The sequence below is a fragment of the Lissotriton vulgaris genome, chromosome 9, assembly GCF_964263255.1.
Source record: "Lissotriton vulgaris chromosome 9, aLisVul1.2, whole genome shotgun sequence".
Lineage (NCBI taxonomy): Eukaryota > Metazoa > Chordata > Amphibia > Caudata > Salamandridae > Lissotriton > Lissotriton vulgaris.
The window spans coordinates 434,589,253-434,601,830 of NC_141697.1; the positions used below are offsets into that span (position 1 = coordinate 434,589,253).

The 12,578-nt window shown below is 47.0% G+C and overlaps 1 protein-coding gene across 4 annotated transcripts in view; it reads right to left on the reverse strand.

Moving 5' to 3' along the window:
• PPP1R13B (protein phosphatase 1 regulatory subunit 13B) overlaps positions 1 to 12,578 on the reverse strand; it is a 427,185-nt gene that overhangs the window by 17,208 nt on the left and 397,399 nt on the right. For all 4 annotated transcript variants that reach the window (XM_086937879.1, XM_086937878.1, XM_086937880.1 and 1 more), the window contains one exon: positions 11,259 to 11,458. In XM_086937879.1, the coding sequence (XP_086794005.1) occupies positions 11,259 to 11,458 (200 nt within the window). The remainder of the gene's footprint in view (positions 1 to 11,258; positions 11,459 to 12,578) is intronic.

Here is a 12,578-nt window from a genome sequence, read left to right on the forward strand (position 1 = left end):
AACACTCCTGTGCCCCATAAGGTTTATTAGAAACAACAGAGGAGTGCTTATGTGCAACTTAAAATCCAAATACTAAAGCAAAATAAAGTGACAGTTTATTCCCGGACCCCTACCTGGGTCAGGTAGTACTATGTTTTAGCATGTCTAGTCCTAATAGTCAGGAGGCGACCACCCTGTGGACAGGGATGACTGAATCCAACAAGGCAAGGCAAACAGCCTTTTGTTTAGAAGGACCCTCACTCACCACTAGTTGGTGACATGCTTCATCATTGGGTCCCCGCTGGGGTGACCGAATGCCGCCCTAGCGTGCTACAACGCCTGAGTTACAGCGGAGCGGGTTTGTTGGTGAGTGTACTAGTGATTAAACTCAGATGTATGTGCAAAATAAGTGAGTGCAGGGTTAAAAAATACAAGGTTAGAACCCAAACAAAATATTTAATGCAGGCCAACCCGTATTAAGGTTAAAAACATGAAGGTCGGACAACCAATGGTTCTATGTTAGGAGACCTGTGTCCTTAATTACAATAACTGGTCAACATGTTTCTGCTGTCAAAAAAGTGGGATCGCGCAGCATTCGTCAGGACCACACCTAAATGGCACTCCGGGGGTATGTACGCGCTAAAGGGTGAACCATTGATTGTCCCATTTCAAGGCTCTGTGCACTCCCGCCCCGACATTGCCCAGACCGCATCCCTCCCGCCTCCCACCTCGCCGCCCGCCCCAACATTGCCCATACCGCCTCCCGCCTGCCTTTGCCTTACCTGAGCCGCCCGCTCCGGACTTCACCGCCACTCCTCGCCGCACGTCACCGCTCCTTCCGCATGTCGTCATTACGTCTAGGTCGCGGTCAGCGCTACGTCGCGGCCGGCGCTAGTTTTAGGGGACTACTTTGTTTAGAAATTTTACTTTTTTAATTTACGTTTTTTTGTTGCTTTTATGTCGCCTATGTCCATCTACACACCCTGAGAATTCCAACAATGTATCGGGTGTGTGGATTGGCGCTGTGGTTCCCGTGTTTACCTTGCCAAAAGGTTTCAGTTCTCTGTTTGTACTAGTAGTATAGATATATATTTTATTTAAAGGGAGATGGGCAGGTAGCCCCCCTTCCCAGGGACCCCATCTGCCAGGGCTCGGCCATTTCTTTTAAAAATATAAAAAAGGGAGGGAGACAGAGCGCCTCCCTTCCAGGGCCATTTTTGGCCCCGGGGACCCCATCCCCCGGGGCATGGCCAGCTGGTGGGGGGCTGCAGGGGGAGCCTAAAGACCCCAGCAGTACAGCCAGCTCTCGCCTCCTGCAGGAGCCAGCACTGCTTTTCAGCCTCAGGGAGCTGCTGACATGGAGCTACCGGGGGTAAAAAGCAAAGTGTGCTTGCTTGGTCAAAGCGAGCACACTTGTTTGCTATGGGATGACGGGAGCACTGCTGCCGCCATCCCATAGGAAACTACAATGTCCCTGGGGTGGGCACCCCAGGACATTGCTAGAGCCAGCCCTGGGGGGGTAGCGTTCCCCATGGCCATTTATGGCTCCAGGCGGGTGGGTCCACGGCCCCCTCCCATCTTTAACATAGCCCCAGGGAGGTGGCAGTCCCCAAGGTTCTATGGGGGGGGGGGGGTCCCCTGCATTTCTCATACTTAGCCCTGGGTAGGTGGTGGTATCCAGGGCTGCGTGGGGGGCTGGAGCCCCCTCACACTTTTTTTTGTAAATATAGCTCCGGATAGGTGGCGGTCCCCGGGGCTGCGGGGTCCCGAGTAGGCCCCCGCATTTCTTTTTATTATTGCCCCCTGGGCCAGGCCCACCCGGGGGCCTAAAGGATACAAAGCGCGGGACGCTGCGCTTCATTTTTTTTTTTCTCTGCCAGATTAGCGAATCCACCCTGAATCCCGCTGACATTTTAAAAAAAAATGCTTTTACAGAACACGCCTAGGGGGCCAGGGTGTTTCTACCCTGCCCCCTTTTCTTGTTATTTCACCTTTTTTCTTGTGACTCGGTTGAACATGGTTAGAAGTAGTAACGGCATTAGCCTTGTCCAGATTGGATTACGGCAATGCCTTATATGCTGGGATAAAAATCCAACATCTGACGAAACTTCAGCGTCTTTAGAACGCAGCAGCAAGGTTGGTCCTGGACATTTCTAGATCAGAGCCGGTTGCTCACAGACTAAGAGCCCTCCACTGGCTACCAATGGAGAAGAGGATAAGGTTTAAATCAATCTGCCTAGTCTACAAGGCCCTTCACGGTTCAGGACCCCACTTTTTAAAAACACATCTGAAACGGTACGAGCCACTCAGGAGCCTGAGGTCTGCTCATGCAAAATTGATACAGGTCCCTAAATTCAAGCAGGTCAGGCTGGGGGGGTGGGGTGGGGGGGGGGGGGGGGGGGGGGGGGGGGGGAGAGAAGCTTCCTGTTCCAGACAGCCAAGACCTGAAATCTCCCAAGTACAATAAAAAAAACAGCCCATCGCACCTGTCGCTCAGAAAAGCAGTAACAACTTGGCTTTTTATCTCCTAGTCAGATCACCACATCTCCAGCAGTCCTTTTCAACATTGACCTAGCGCCAAGACTCCCCCGGGCATTCGCGCGCTCCATAAATTGTCAAATCAAATCAAGGGTTGGCAGCCAATCAGATCTCAGGCACAAGATTGGGAGGGTTCGCGGATCCACCAAGGCCACAGTTGTATATCTGAGAAATCTTAATTTTTCAGGGCCTACTGAACGGATTTACACCATCTAACAAAAAGAGTGCTATCTGAACCAAGAGCTACCTTTTGGCCAAATCTGGTGTAATTCTGTTCAGCAGTTCGGGCTGTAGCCGTGTCTAAAGTTTCCTAAGGAAATTAACATGGAGAAAAAGCGATTTGCCCCCCCCCCCCATTTTCTCAGCGCCCGCTTGACGGATCACTCCAAATGTTTTACGACAGCAGCTGACGTGACTGCCCCATTAGTTTTGAAATTTTCGGGAAGATTCAGAAAATAGCACCAACGTTATTGTCAAATCAAAACACGCTTTTCTTATGAAAACTAGGTTGTAACCATAACTCCCTACTGGCGAATGCCAGTAGGTAATGTTATATAAATATATATTTTGAGCAGTACTGTGGCCCTCAAAAAATGGGCACAAGAACACTTCAGAGCCATCACTAAACAAGAACCCAAGTGACCGTTAGTGGAACATGCCATGCTGCTTCTTAAAAGCATTTTGTCCCCCGACCATTTTGTTCCGCAGCAAAGAGAAAATTCAGCAGGAAGAAGAAATGGTGAAAGGGCATTCAGACTAACACAATTAGATGCTTGCTAGGTGGCCAAATTATAAAGCATAGAGATGGCACTAAATGTGGAGAGGGACCTACACTAGTTCCTCTGAGAAAGAAACGTATCATGGACTCCATCCCATCTCATAATCTGGAAAAAACAGCTGCATAAGAAGGGAGGTTTAAGTAGTGGGGGTGCTGCTGATGGAAAAGAAAACCCATATGAATGAGGCAGTGGTACTGTGGGACAATCCTGTTGAAAATGAAGAATGATTGAAACACAACAGAGAGCGGCCCTGAAGTCCTTGATTGTGTCACTCTCAACTTTGAATTTTTCAGTTTGGAAACATTTGACTCAAGAGATACAAGGAACGTGTGATCAGAAGATGGTGAGCCCAAATGTCTTTAGTTGCAAAGAGTACTGACATTCTCCGTTAGAACCCTTCAAATGGCACACTTGAGCTAAATACGTTATTGTAGATTCATGATGAGCCACTTTAGAAAGCTGTTCCTTGTAAGGTCTTGACATCTGGAAGATGGGCCACTATCATCTGAAGATAAGCTATACATTGGGGTAAAAAAGTGAGAGGCCTTTGTAGAACTTTGTCATATAAACTTGTCTGTTTTACTACCCCCTTGGGCTTAACAACAACCTTGGAAGTTAACCATAGAAAGAATATCCTAAAAATCCTGAAAGGATTTTTTCCCCATCCAAATATGTTGATTAGGACCAACTCTTTTTGGATCCAGAATCACTGGACTAGCAGATGATCCATCAAATTTCTCTTAACTAAGAATAAAATAAAACATACGAAAAGTAATTTCTTGCATGCAACACTACTTAACGGATTTCAGTAACTTGCCAATGCTGGATACGGGGAGGGGAAAATCCTTACATATTGACCATTCTCTGGGATCATAGATCTGCTAGACCCTTTTAATAAAACCTTACAAAATTCTGCTTGAGAGATCAAGAGTCAATAGAATTACATTTAAATAAGGCTAGGGGTACGTCAGTATACAGAGACGTCAGAATTACTTCGAATTCTATAAAACCATATCCTGGCACAAGAACTGATCTTCTCATTGGAGAGAAGTCTGATGATGGTTTACAAAGATTTGTATAATATTTAAAGTCTCCAGGACTGATAACAAAACTCCCTCTCACCCACATAAAGGACCATTAATATACACTAGTTGTGAGGCACTGACTTAAGCTCAAATTGAAATAAAACTGCATTTTGTAAAAGTGCTAACCATAGAACATGATCTTTGAAAAAATAATAAAGACTATGACTCCGATTAATCCCACAGGTTGAGCAAACCACACAATTGGAGAAAATTATTCCATTTATTCACTGGCAATCCAAGTATGTGTGTAACAATGTGTTTCTAGGAATGCTATTTATCACAACTGCATTCCATCATAATAAGTGAAAAAAACCATGTTAAAAAAAACAGCCTCATAAATCTTCTTAACATATTCATTTGCACATTATGCTCCAGTTAGAGATACAGTTTAATCCAGTGTTTTGTGTGAACTACAAAAACAGTAGTAAATGAACAAGTTACTTACCGTCTGTAATGTTCTTTCTCATAAATGCAGTGGCGCCTGATGATTCCTTAATTGAACACTATCTCCCAGGCATCACTCTGAATCCAGAAAGTTCTGAAGCAATTTCTAGTTACTGGTACTAAGTCGACCTTCCAGAATCTAATGGCTCTCCCTGAAGTAATATGCATTGTATTGTATTGTATTGTATTTATATAGCACTTTGCATATCCCCTTTAAGCCTAAAGCACTTTCTGGGTGGTCGGACTACATTTGTTTTGGTTTAAATGTGTTATATTGTTATAGTTTTGCATGCACTCTGAAACAGCGAACTTTACCGTATTGTGAAATCTATCAGATAGATTGCAACCATAAAGTGCAACATGGTCAAACAAACCCTATCTTACACCCCAAACCCTCACCCTCCCTCCCTGAGAACTGATGGCAATATGACAATACAAGAAGAGAGTACTCAAACGTGTGTCACTCAGAGGAGGCCTCTTTGTCATTTGTAGAGGTGGGTGCTGGGTGACGTAGTAGTCGCAGTGGAGGCTAGCCAGTTCCCTGAATTCCTGGGACAGGAGGGTTATGATAGGTTGCCACAAAGTTATATAGGAGTCATCTCGGGCAGAGAAACGTGAGGGTCAGCCTCTCCATTCTGAGAACGTGCCAGAGGCGCTGAAGCCATCCTAGGTACATCAGTGTAGTGGCCATGCCCCAAAGTGCCAGAATGGTTTGATGGGCCGCACCAGTGTTATACTAATTTGTCGCCCCCTGCGTGTTGTGAGCAGTTATGTAAGGGCATTGGGAAGTCATAGTAAGGTAAATGATTGGAATCTGAGCATTTGAGTGTGGAAGTGGGAATCAATGTAGTTTAACACAGAATCCCAGAATGAAGTCAACTTAGGACAGTCCCGTGAGATATGAGTAAGGGTGCCCTTAGCCCTGCATTGTCACCAACACTCATTGCTACGGGCAGGGTTGCCCCTGTGAAGCCTAACAGGGGTCAAATACCAGTAAGTAGCAATTTTAACAGCTGTTTCTGCGATGGATGAGTTGTATGCTGTGTGGCACATTCCATAAAAGATATCTTGCCACTCTTTATTGGTGAGCTGCCTCCTCAGCTCTGTCTCAGCGCAATTGGGCAGGGGATTTATCCTCAGCCCTTGATGATAGAAGGAGAGTGTATAGTTCCAAGAGCCATTTTTCAACTTTTGTTAGTGGCCACTGAGCTCCCTTTCTAACCTGGGTGTCAAATCAAATGTCTAATCTGGAGATAACGGAACCGTTCATCTTCAGGAATGGAAAAGTCTGCCCGAAGAGTACCGAAGGCAAATGGCCTTCCGCCAGGTTTGGAATGCGGACCCCCAGACCCGGGGTGAAATCCACCACGGAGGAAGGTAAAGTGGTTAAGTTCCCTCTGAGAGTTTGAGTGTCCCACACCCTTAATAAGGAGCTTGTGACTGGGGATATGTATAGGCTGGGGACTCTATGTGTGCGAGGGAAAAACAGGTCGTTCTCCAAAAAGGTCCCAGCGAATGCTCGGTCCATGAAGAGCCATGGATTTTCAGACTCTGCCCTGGACCACTCAACCAAGTAGGGAAGTAGGGCTGCCTGGTATTAATGAAGTAGGCTCGGCCCTCCCAGCCCCCCTTCAGCAGGTGGAAGCCAGCTTAGCTCTTTCTGCATACAGGGGTGCTTCCCCGCTCAGATAAAATGATTTAACAACGCCTGGAAGGCGGCAATCATGTCTGTCGGGGGTGTCAAAGGGAGGGTCTGAAAGAAGAAAAATATTCTCGGGAGGATCGCCATCTTAAGCAACGCAAGCGGCACAGCAAAGACAATGGGTAGGGTTGCTTGCGGGCCAGATCAGCCCGCACTCGCTTCAGTAGATCTTGTTAATTAAGGGTCTTCATTTTCTCCGGTGTCATGGCTAACTGCACTCCCTAATAGGAGATGCAGGCCATTGCCCATTGAAGTGGGTAAGCCAGGTTTAAGGTAGGTGGCCAGACTGATACGTTAAGAGCCTGCGACTTAAGGAGGTTCATGCAAAAACTCGTAGCCTCTCCAAACAACTTAATTTCCTCCAGTAAGTGGGGCTGAGTCTCACAGGGGTCGTCTCACATCACCATGACATTGTCTGCATATAAATTGATCAGGTGTTCCTCCCACTCCAACGAGAACTCCTTTGATTAGAGGATTGTCCCTCACTCTATGCGCAAACAGCTCCATATAGAGCGCAAATAAGAGGGGTGACAAGGGGCAACCCTGCTCTGTGCCCCTTCTCAGTAAGCACCCAGTGTTTCGCCCTTTGAATTGCACCAAGGCTTTCGGGAACCCAAAGTTGCTTAAGACCCAGGAGCGAAAACGACCCCCCATGCCTAAGTGGGCCAATGTCACTTCCAGATAGGGCCAATGCACACGGTTGAATGCTTTCTCGGCATCGACCGATAGTAGCATTGTTTTACTCTTGACATAGTTGGATTTGTCTAAGATATGGAGGAGCTGTTTCGATTTATCGGCACACTGCCTTTGCGTCCTGGGCTCGCAGACCCTGGTGGGAGACGTCGCATTTGAGCAGCCCGCGGCGAGTCGTGGCCGTGAGGAGAGCTGCTGGTACAGAGGTGCAGTGCTGAGTTGCGCGTTGCGAGCCGGAAAAGACAACAGGAAGCCCGGGGAGGGCAGCCGGACCTGATGGAGTGATCAAGGGAGTGCCCCGACCTGCTCTGACACCGACCCGCAGTGAGTGACCCCAGAGGACCGTGAAGTCAGCTGGGAGCCTTGGGTGGGGGTCTTCTCCTCTGCCCTTGGGTGTATGTGTGCAGCTAGAGGGCCTGGAGGAGGCAGACCAGATACACAGACTGTCGAAGGGGGCACTCGTCGAAGGGGATGACCTGATACCATCCAGGATCAGAGAGTTCTACAGAGACTTATAGTCAGAGCAGTTCTCCCCCCCCCCCCGAGAACCGGAATCATTACCTCCGAAATGCGAATACTACTCAATTGACCGAAGCACAGGCGGCATTGCTTGACTGCCCGATATGCATTGAGGAGGTCATAGTTGTTATATCCAGACAAAAACTTCTTAAGTCACCAGGTCCTGACGGCTTACCATTAGGCTTTTATAAAACCTTCTGCCCTGAACTAGCCCCAGTCCTCATGAGCCTCGTCAATTCAATATCGGACACAGCCATACTCCCGCCCTCAATGGACAAGGCGACCATCGTCGTCATTCCTAAGCCTGAGATAGATGGACGGCACTGTATGAACTATCGACCCATCTCTCTACTGAATGTAGATGCAAAACTGTTCAAAGGTGTCCTGGCGGCCCGGCCCGTCTCAATCCCTTTATGCAGGGTCTAGTGGCACCTGACCAAGCAGGCCTTATCCTGCAAAGGCAGTGTGCCAATAATACGAAACGGCTCCTTCATATCCCCCCTGCCCCCCCCCCACCTCCCTCGGGTCCGGAGGACCTCTCAGCGCCCCAGAACCCGGCTAACCATTCATTTGGGTTTGAGAGCCGAGGTAGCTGGCTGTATCGCCAGGGTCAGAGTGGAGGAAACTCGGAGCACATCTGCTCACTCCGCCATCTTGGCCACGCCCCTGGACTGCATAAATAATAACAAGCCTAATAACCCAGGTGAGGTAATGATGCAGAGCCCAACAAGCAAACTGGTATGACCAGTGTGAAGATTACTTGATTTGGGATCTTCTTGATGAATAGAGTTCAATCAAAGAACTGGGAGGATTGTGGGGAATCTGCAGCTAGATGGAGCCCCTGCCAGAAACAGCATTACCCAAAGATAAGTAACTTGTTCTGATAGACTTCAATTCTCAGATTCCGCCACCTGGTACATGGTTTATGTAGATCTTTGTGCGTTATGCATGCCACCTTCAGTTGGATCCAAGATTCAACTGGAAACCAGTATAGGGCTCTGAGTGATGGAGAAATGCAATCATAACGACCTGTGCCAGTTAAGAGCCCAACAAAAGATCCATAAGGGCCTCATTTTTTTTAAAAACAGATTTTATTCAGTTTTCACATTTGATACAAGTATATCATTGTCATGTGCCTGTGGGCAATATATATATAATTGCATGATCATGCCGCCCCGTGGAACTACAACAAAACCTAGTCCCGCCTCCTGCTAGATCTTCCACGTCTTCATCCCCTTCTACGCGAGGAGGATTGCACATCAGGTGCAGGAGTCACATCTCATCCAACTTGTGTCACAGTCCCACGGGCACGGCCCATTCTGCCCCAGCGAGACGCGTTTACTGTCCGCACCAATCCGCCTTATCAAACAACTAAGAGCACAACCCCCCCCCCCCTCCCTCCCCAGGTTCCTCCCCCCTTAACCCCACCTCCCCCCTCCCCTCAGACATGTCGCTCTCCTTAATGGCGCACTGGTTGCACAAAATTCATTCCTATCACTTTTGTTGGATTCCCTAAGGCAGTAATCAATGTCCCTTCTAGGAGGGTGCACCCACTGCAGTCGTCCCCCCATCTACTCTCCCACCCTGCCACCTGTGGTCGTGTTCCCATGCAGCGAAAAGAGTCCCCCACACCTGGGGAGATCAGTCATCATCGGGTTTTTAAGAAGATCCACCATCGCCACCCATGCTCTTGTCGTGTCCCATAATCTATCATTGTCAGTTCTCCGAGCTATCTGGAGCCGGAGGGTCCCTTCATAGTCAGCCGTCAATGCCGCATGCAAAAGAAAATCCTGAGCAGGCAGTTCATGTCTTTCCATGAGGTCTTGAAATGGTAAGAGGGTACCATACTCATATAGATCCCCAATGGAGGAGATCCCCAGTTCCTTCCAGTCCCCGTCAATCCCCCCCATGGGGCAACTCCTCACAGAGCCACACTGGAATCTCAGGCGCATACGCAGGGCCCGCTTTAGTTAGTCGTAGGGCCCTATTCCAGCATTGCCGCAGGACCCATAGACCCCCAAGGGCCTCATTAAATGGTAAGAGGGGCTCAGTTAAATGTCTGCACCAGCTGAAGAACCTCTGTAAATAAACTTGTCTTCACCTCCATGGTGGAGAGTTGGGGGTCAAGGACTCTGGTTGCCCTATGCTCACCAAGGGAAAGAAAGCACTCTGCTAACTAGCAGGGCCAGTGGTTGAAAGGAGACCGGCTCCAGAGGAGGTATCAAGGCCACTAGTCTCCTGCAGGTCATCATACCAATACTCCTCCTGATAAGTATGGCTAAACTCATCGCTTGAATCGTTCTCCAAATCTGGGCCGAACAGGGAATGAAGGGTGTGCTGCTATTGTGGAGGAACAGGAGCCTCAGCAGTAGCTGGTGGTGATTTTAATCAAGGTCGACTGACACCAACTTGAAGCCCAAGATGACTATTCGGGCAAGGTCTTCCAGCATCGACAGACCAGAAACTGACTGCCCTGTTATTGGTTCAGACGGTCCAGCGGACGTGGAGGGTGAACCAGTTGGTGGTAACCCAGGTAGAGACCCTCTTGGCTCCTGGTAGCCCACAGGTGCAGTAGAGGCAGTCAATAAGGATTCGAAGAGTTGGCATCACCTAATAGAACACTTCGCTCTGCTTAGGAGTGGCAGAAGGCCCCAAGAAACTCTAGTTGTGCTCAAACAAGTTGCCAGATTGGATCCGAAGTAGAGTGAGAAGTACGGTGCCGCCTGCAGCTTCTCAGGGGAGTGTGATTAGTGGGAAAGGGGCAGAATCCCACTTCGATTTCTTGTGTGACTTCCGGAGCTCAAATGGAACTAGGACTGAACTTTCAGCTTAGACCGGTCTCATCACAGGGACTTCTCGTGCTCGGCCATGTAGAGTTTCGCCTTGCATCTCGTATGGCCTTCGAGTTGATCAAAGCACAGTCCCTGCAGGCCTTAGAGTTGTGGCCTAAACCCAGGCATCATAGCAAGTTTTGTGAGGATCAGTCACAGAAATGTGTTTGCAACAGTGCTTACAGGACTTAAATCCAATTGTATGGGAGGTGGCATGTCCCTTGCACACTATAAAACAATTTTTTGAGCCAGGTAAGGGTCTCAAAGAGACGAGAGGTAGCTCCATATCTGCATTTTTGGTGGCGCGAAAAGAAAGGAACTGATGTTAGCACTCAGGAGTGGCGCACGCCATTTTCAGAGAGGAACAGCATCAGTGAAGAGCTGTACAGCACCACCTGCCAGAGCACAAAGGTACTGCGGTAAGGTTTGCAGATCCAGTCTGACACTTGGGGAATATTTAAAAGGTGAGGAGCTGCAGCTAAAAGTCTATCAGTAAAACTGCTACTACAGTTGCAAATATTTTTATTGGGATATGATCACTGAATAGGAGCTCAACTCAAGATCCTACATATACCAAATAATAGAAACTTTGTATCCCAAATCTATTGTCAGTTCTCTAATAAGTAGAGCATACTAACCTTATTCATAAACTAAATTCATTTCCTAATAAAATGTAAAAGAAACTTACCCCCAAAAGGTTTTTGGGTACATAGCCTTCTTTTTCACTGAGACGGGCCCACCACCATTCAGTCTCATTGTCATCTTTGCGCCTTAAAATGGTTATGGCATCACCTTCATGACAGGATAGCTCATCACTGTTCTGGGCCTCATAATCCCAAAGACAATAAACAACTCCTTTGTTCATTACTCCCAACTTTTCTTGAACACCTGTTCAAAATATAGAAATTAAATATTTATAAGGAAAACACTGAGAAAACTGATTATTTTTCAATACTCAACCAAGATTCTTTCATGACTTAAAAGAGAACAATTTGCCTCCAACATCTAGAACAAATTTGCACGAGTAGGGCTCAGAGACACAAAAGATGGCTAAAACATCAAATCAGGGTATCTTCACATAAGTCACAAGTCTAATTCAAGAGTGGTGGGAGAAGAGGATCAGGAAAAAGCCAATTTAAATGTAGTGCTCAAGGAAAGAAAACTGAACGAAATATAATTAATTAGTAGACGCGAGTAAATGTTAACAAGCATTTGCAATGTAATAAGTCTCGCATTTGTATGAGCTATTGGCATTGTAAATTACAATGCCCTTTATTTATGTGTTTTAAAAACCTGCAAGCGGTGCTTAAACATAAGATTTGTACTTATAGTCATTGCTTACGAGAAGCAAGGCTGGCAATAACTGTGCCTCTTTTACTGCCAGCTTTGCTTCTTGTGCGCAAATGGATCGCAGAAGTTGCACTTTAATAATCTTAAGCTATAGCGCTGGTGCTGCGATTGCTTCAAAAGTAAAGAAATAGCACCAAAAAAAAAGATTCTATTGCTTTACTTTTGAAGCAATCGCAGCACCAGCGCTTTAGCTTAAGATGTTTAAACCTAAAGCGCTGGTGTTGCAATTGTAACAATAGTAAACAAATAGAAAAAAATGGCGGCTGCATGCTTTAGATTTCACCCCTGCTTAGGCTTTGAACATCTTAAGCTACAGCGTAGGTGCCGCGATTGCTTAAAAAAAAAGAGAAATGGAAACAAATGCAATTTCTTTTTCCATTTCTAAACTTTTGAAGAAATTGCGACACCCGTGCTTTAGCTTAAGCTGTTTAACGCTAAAGCGCAGGAGCCACCATTGTATGAAAAGTAATTAAACAGGGGAAAAAAAGACTCTGGTGATCGCAATTAATAAAAAACAAAAAAGTAAAGTGCGGCCGCCATTAGTAGTGCCAAGGCGTGCTGCGCTGGTTAAATAAAAAAATTAAAAAGCGTTGCAGGGAGAGCGTGTTCTGCCTGCAACAGCAGGCAGGAGAATGGCATCTAAGAAAATAGTGCTCAG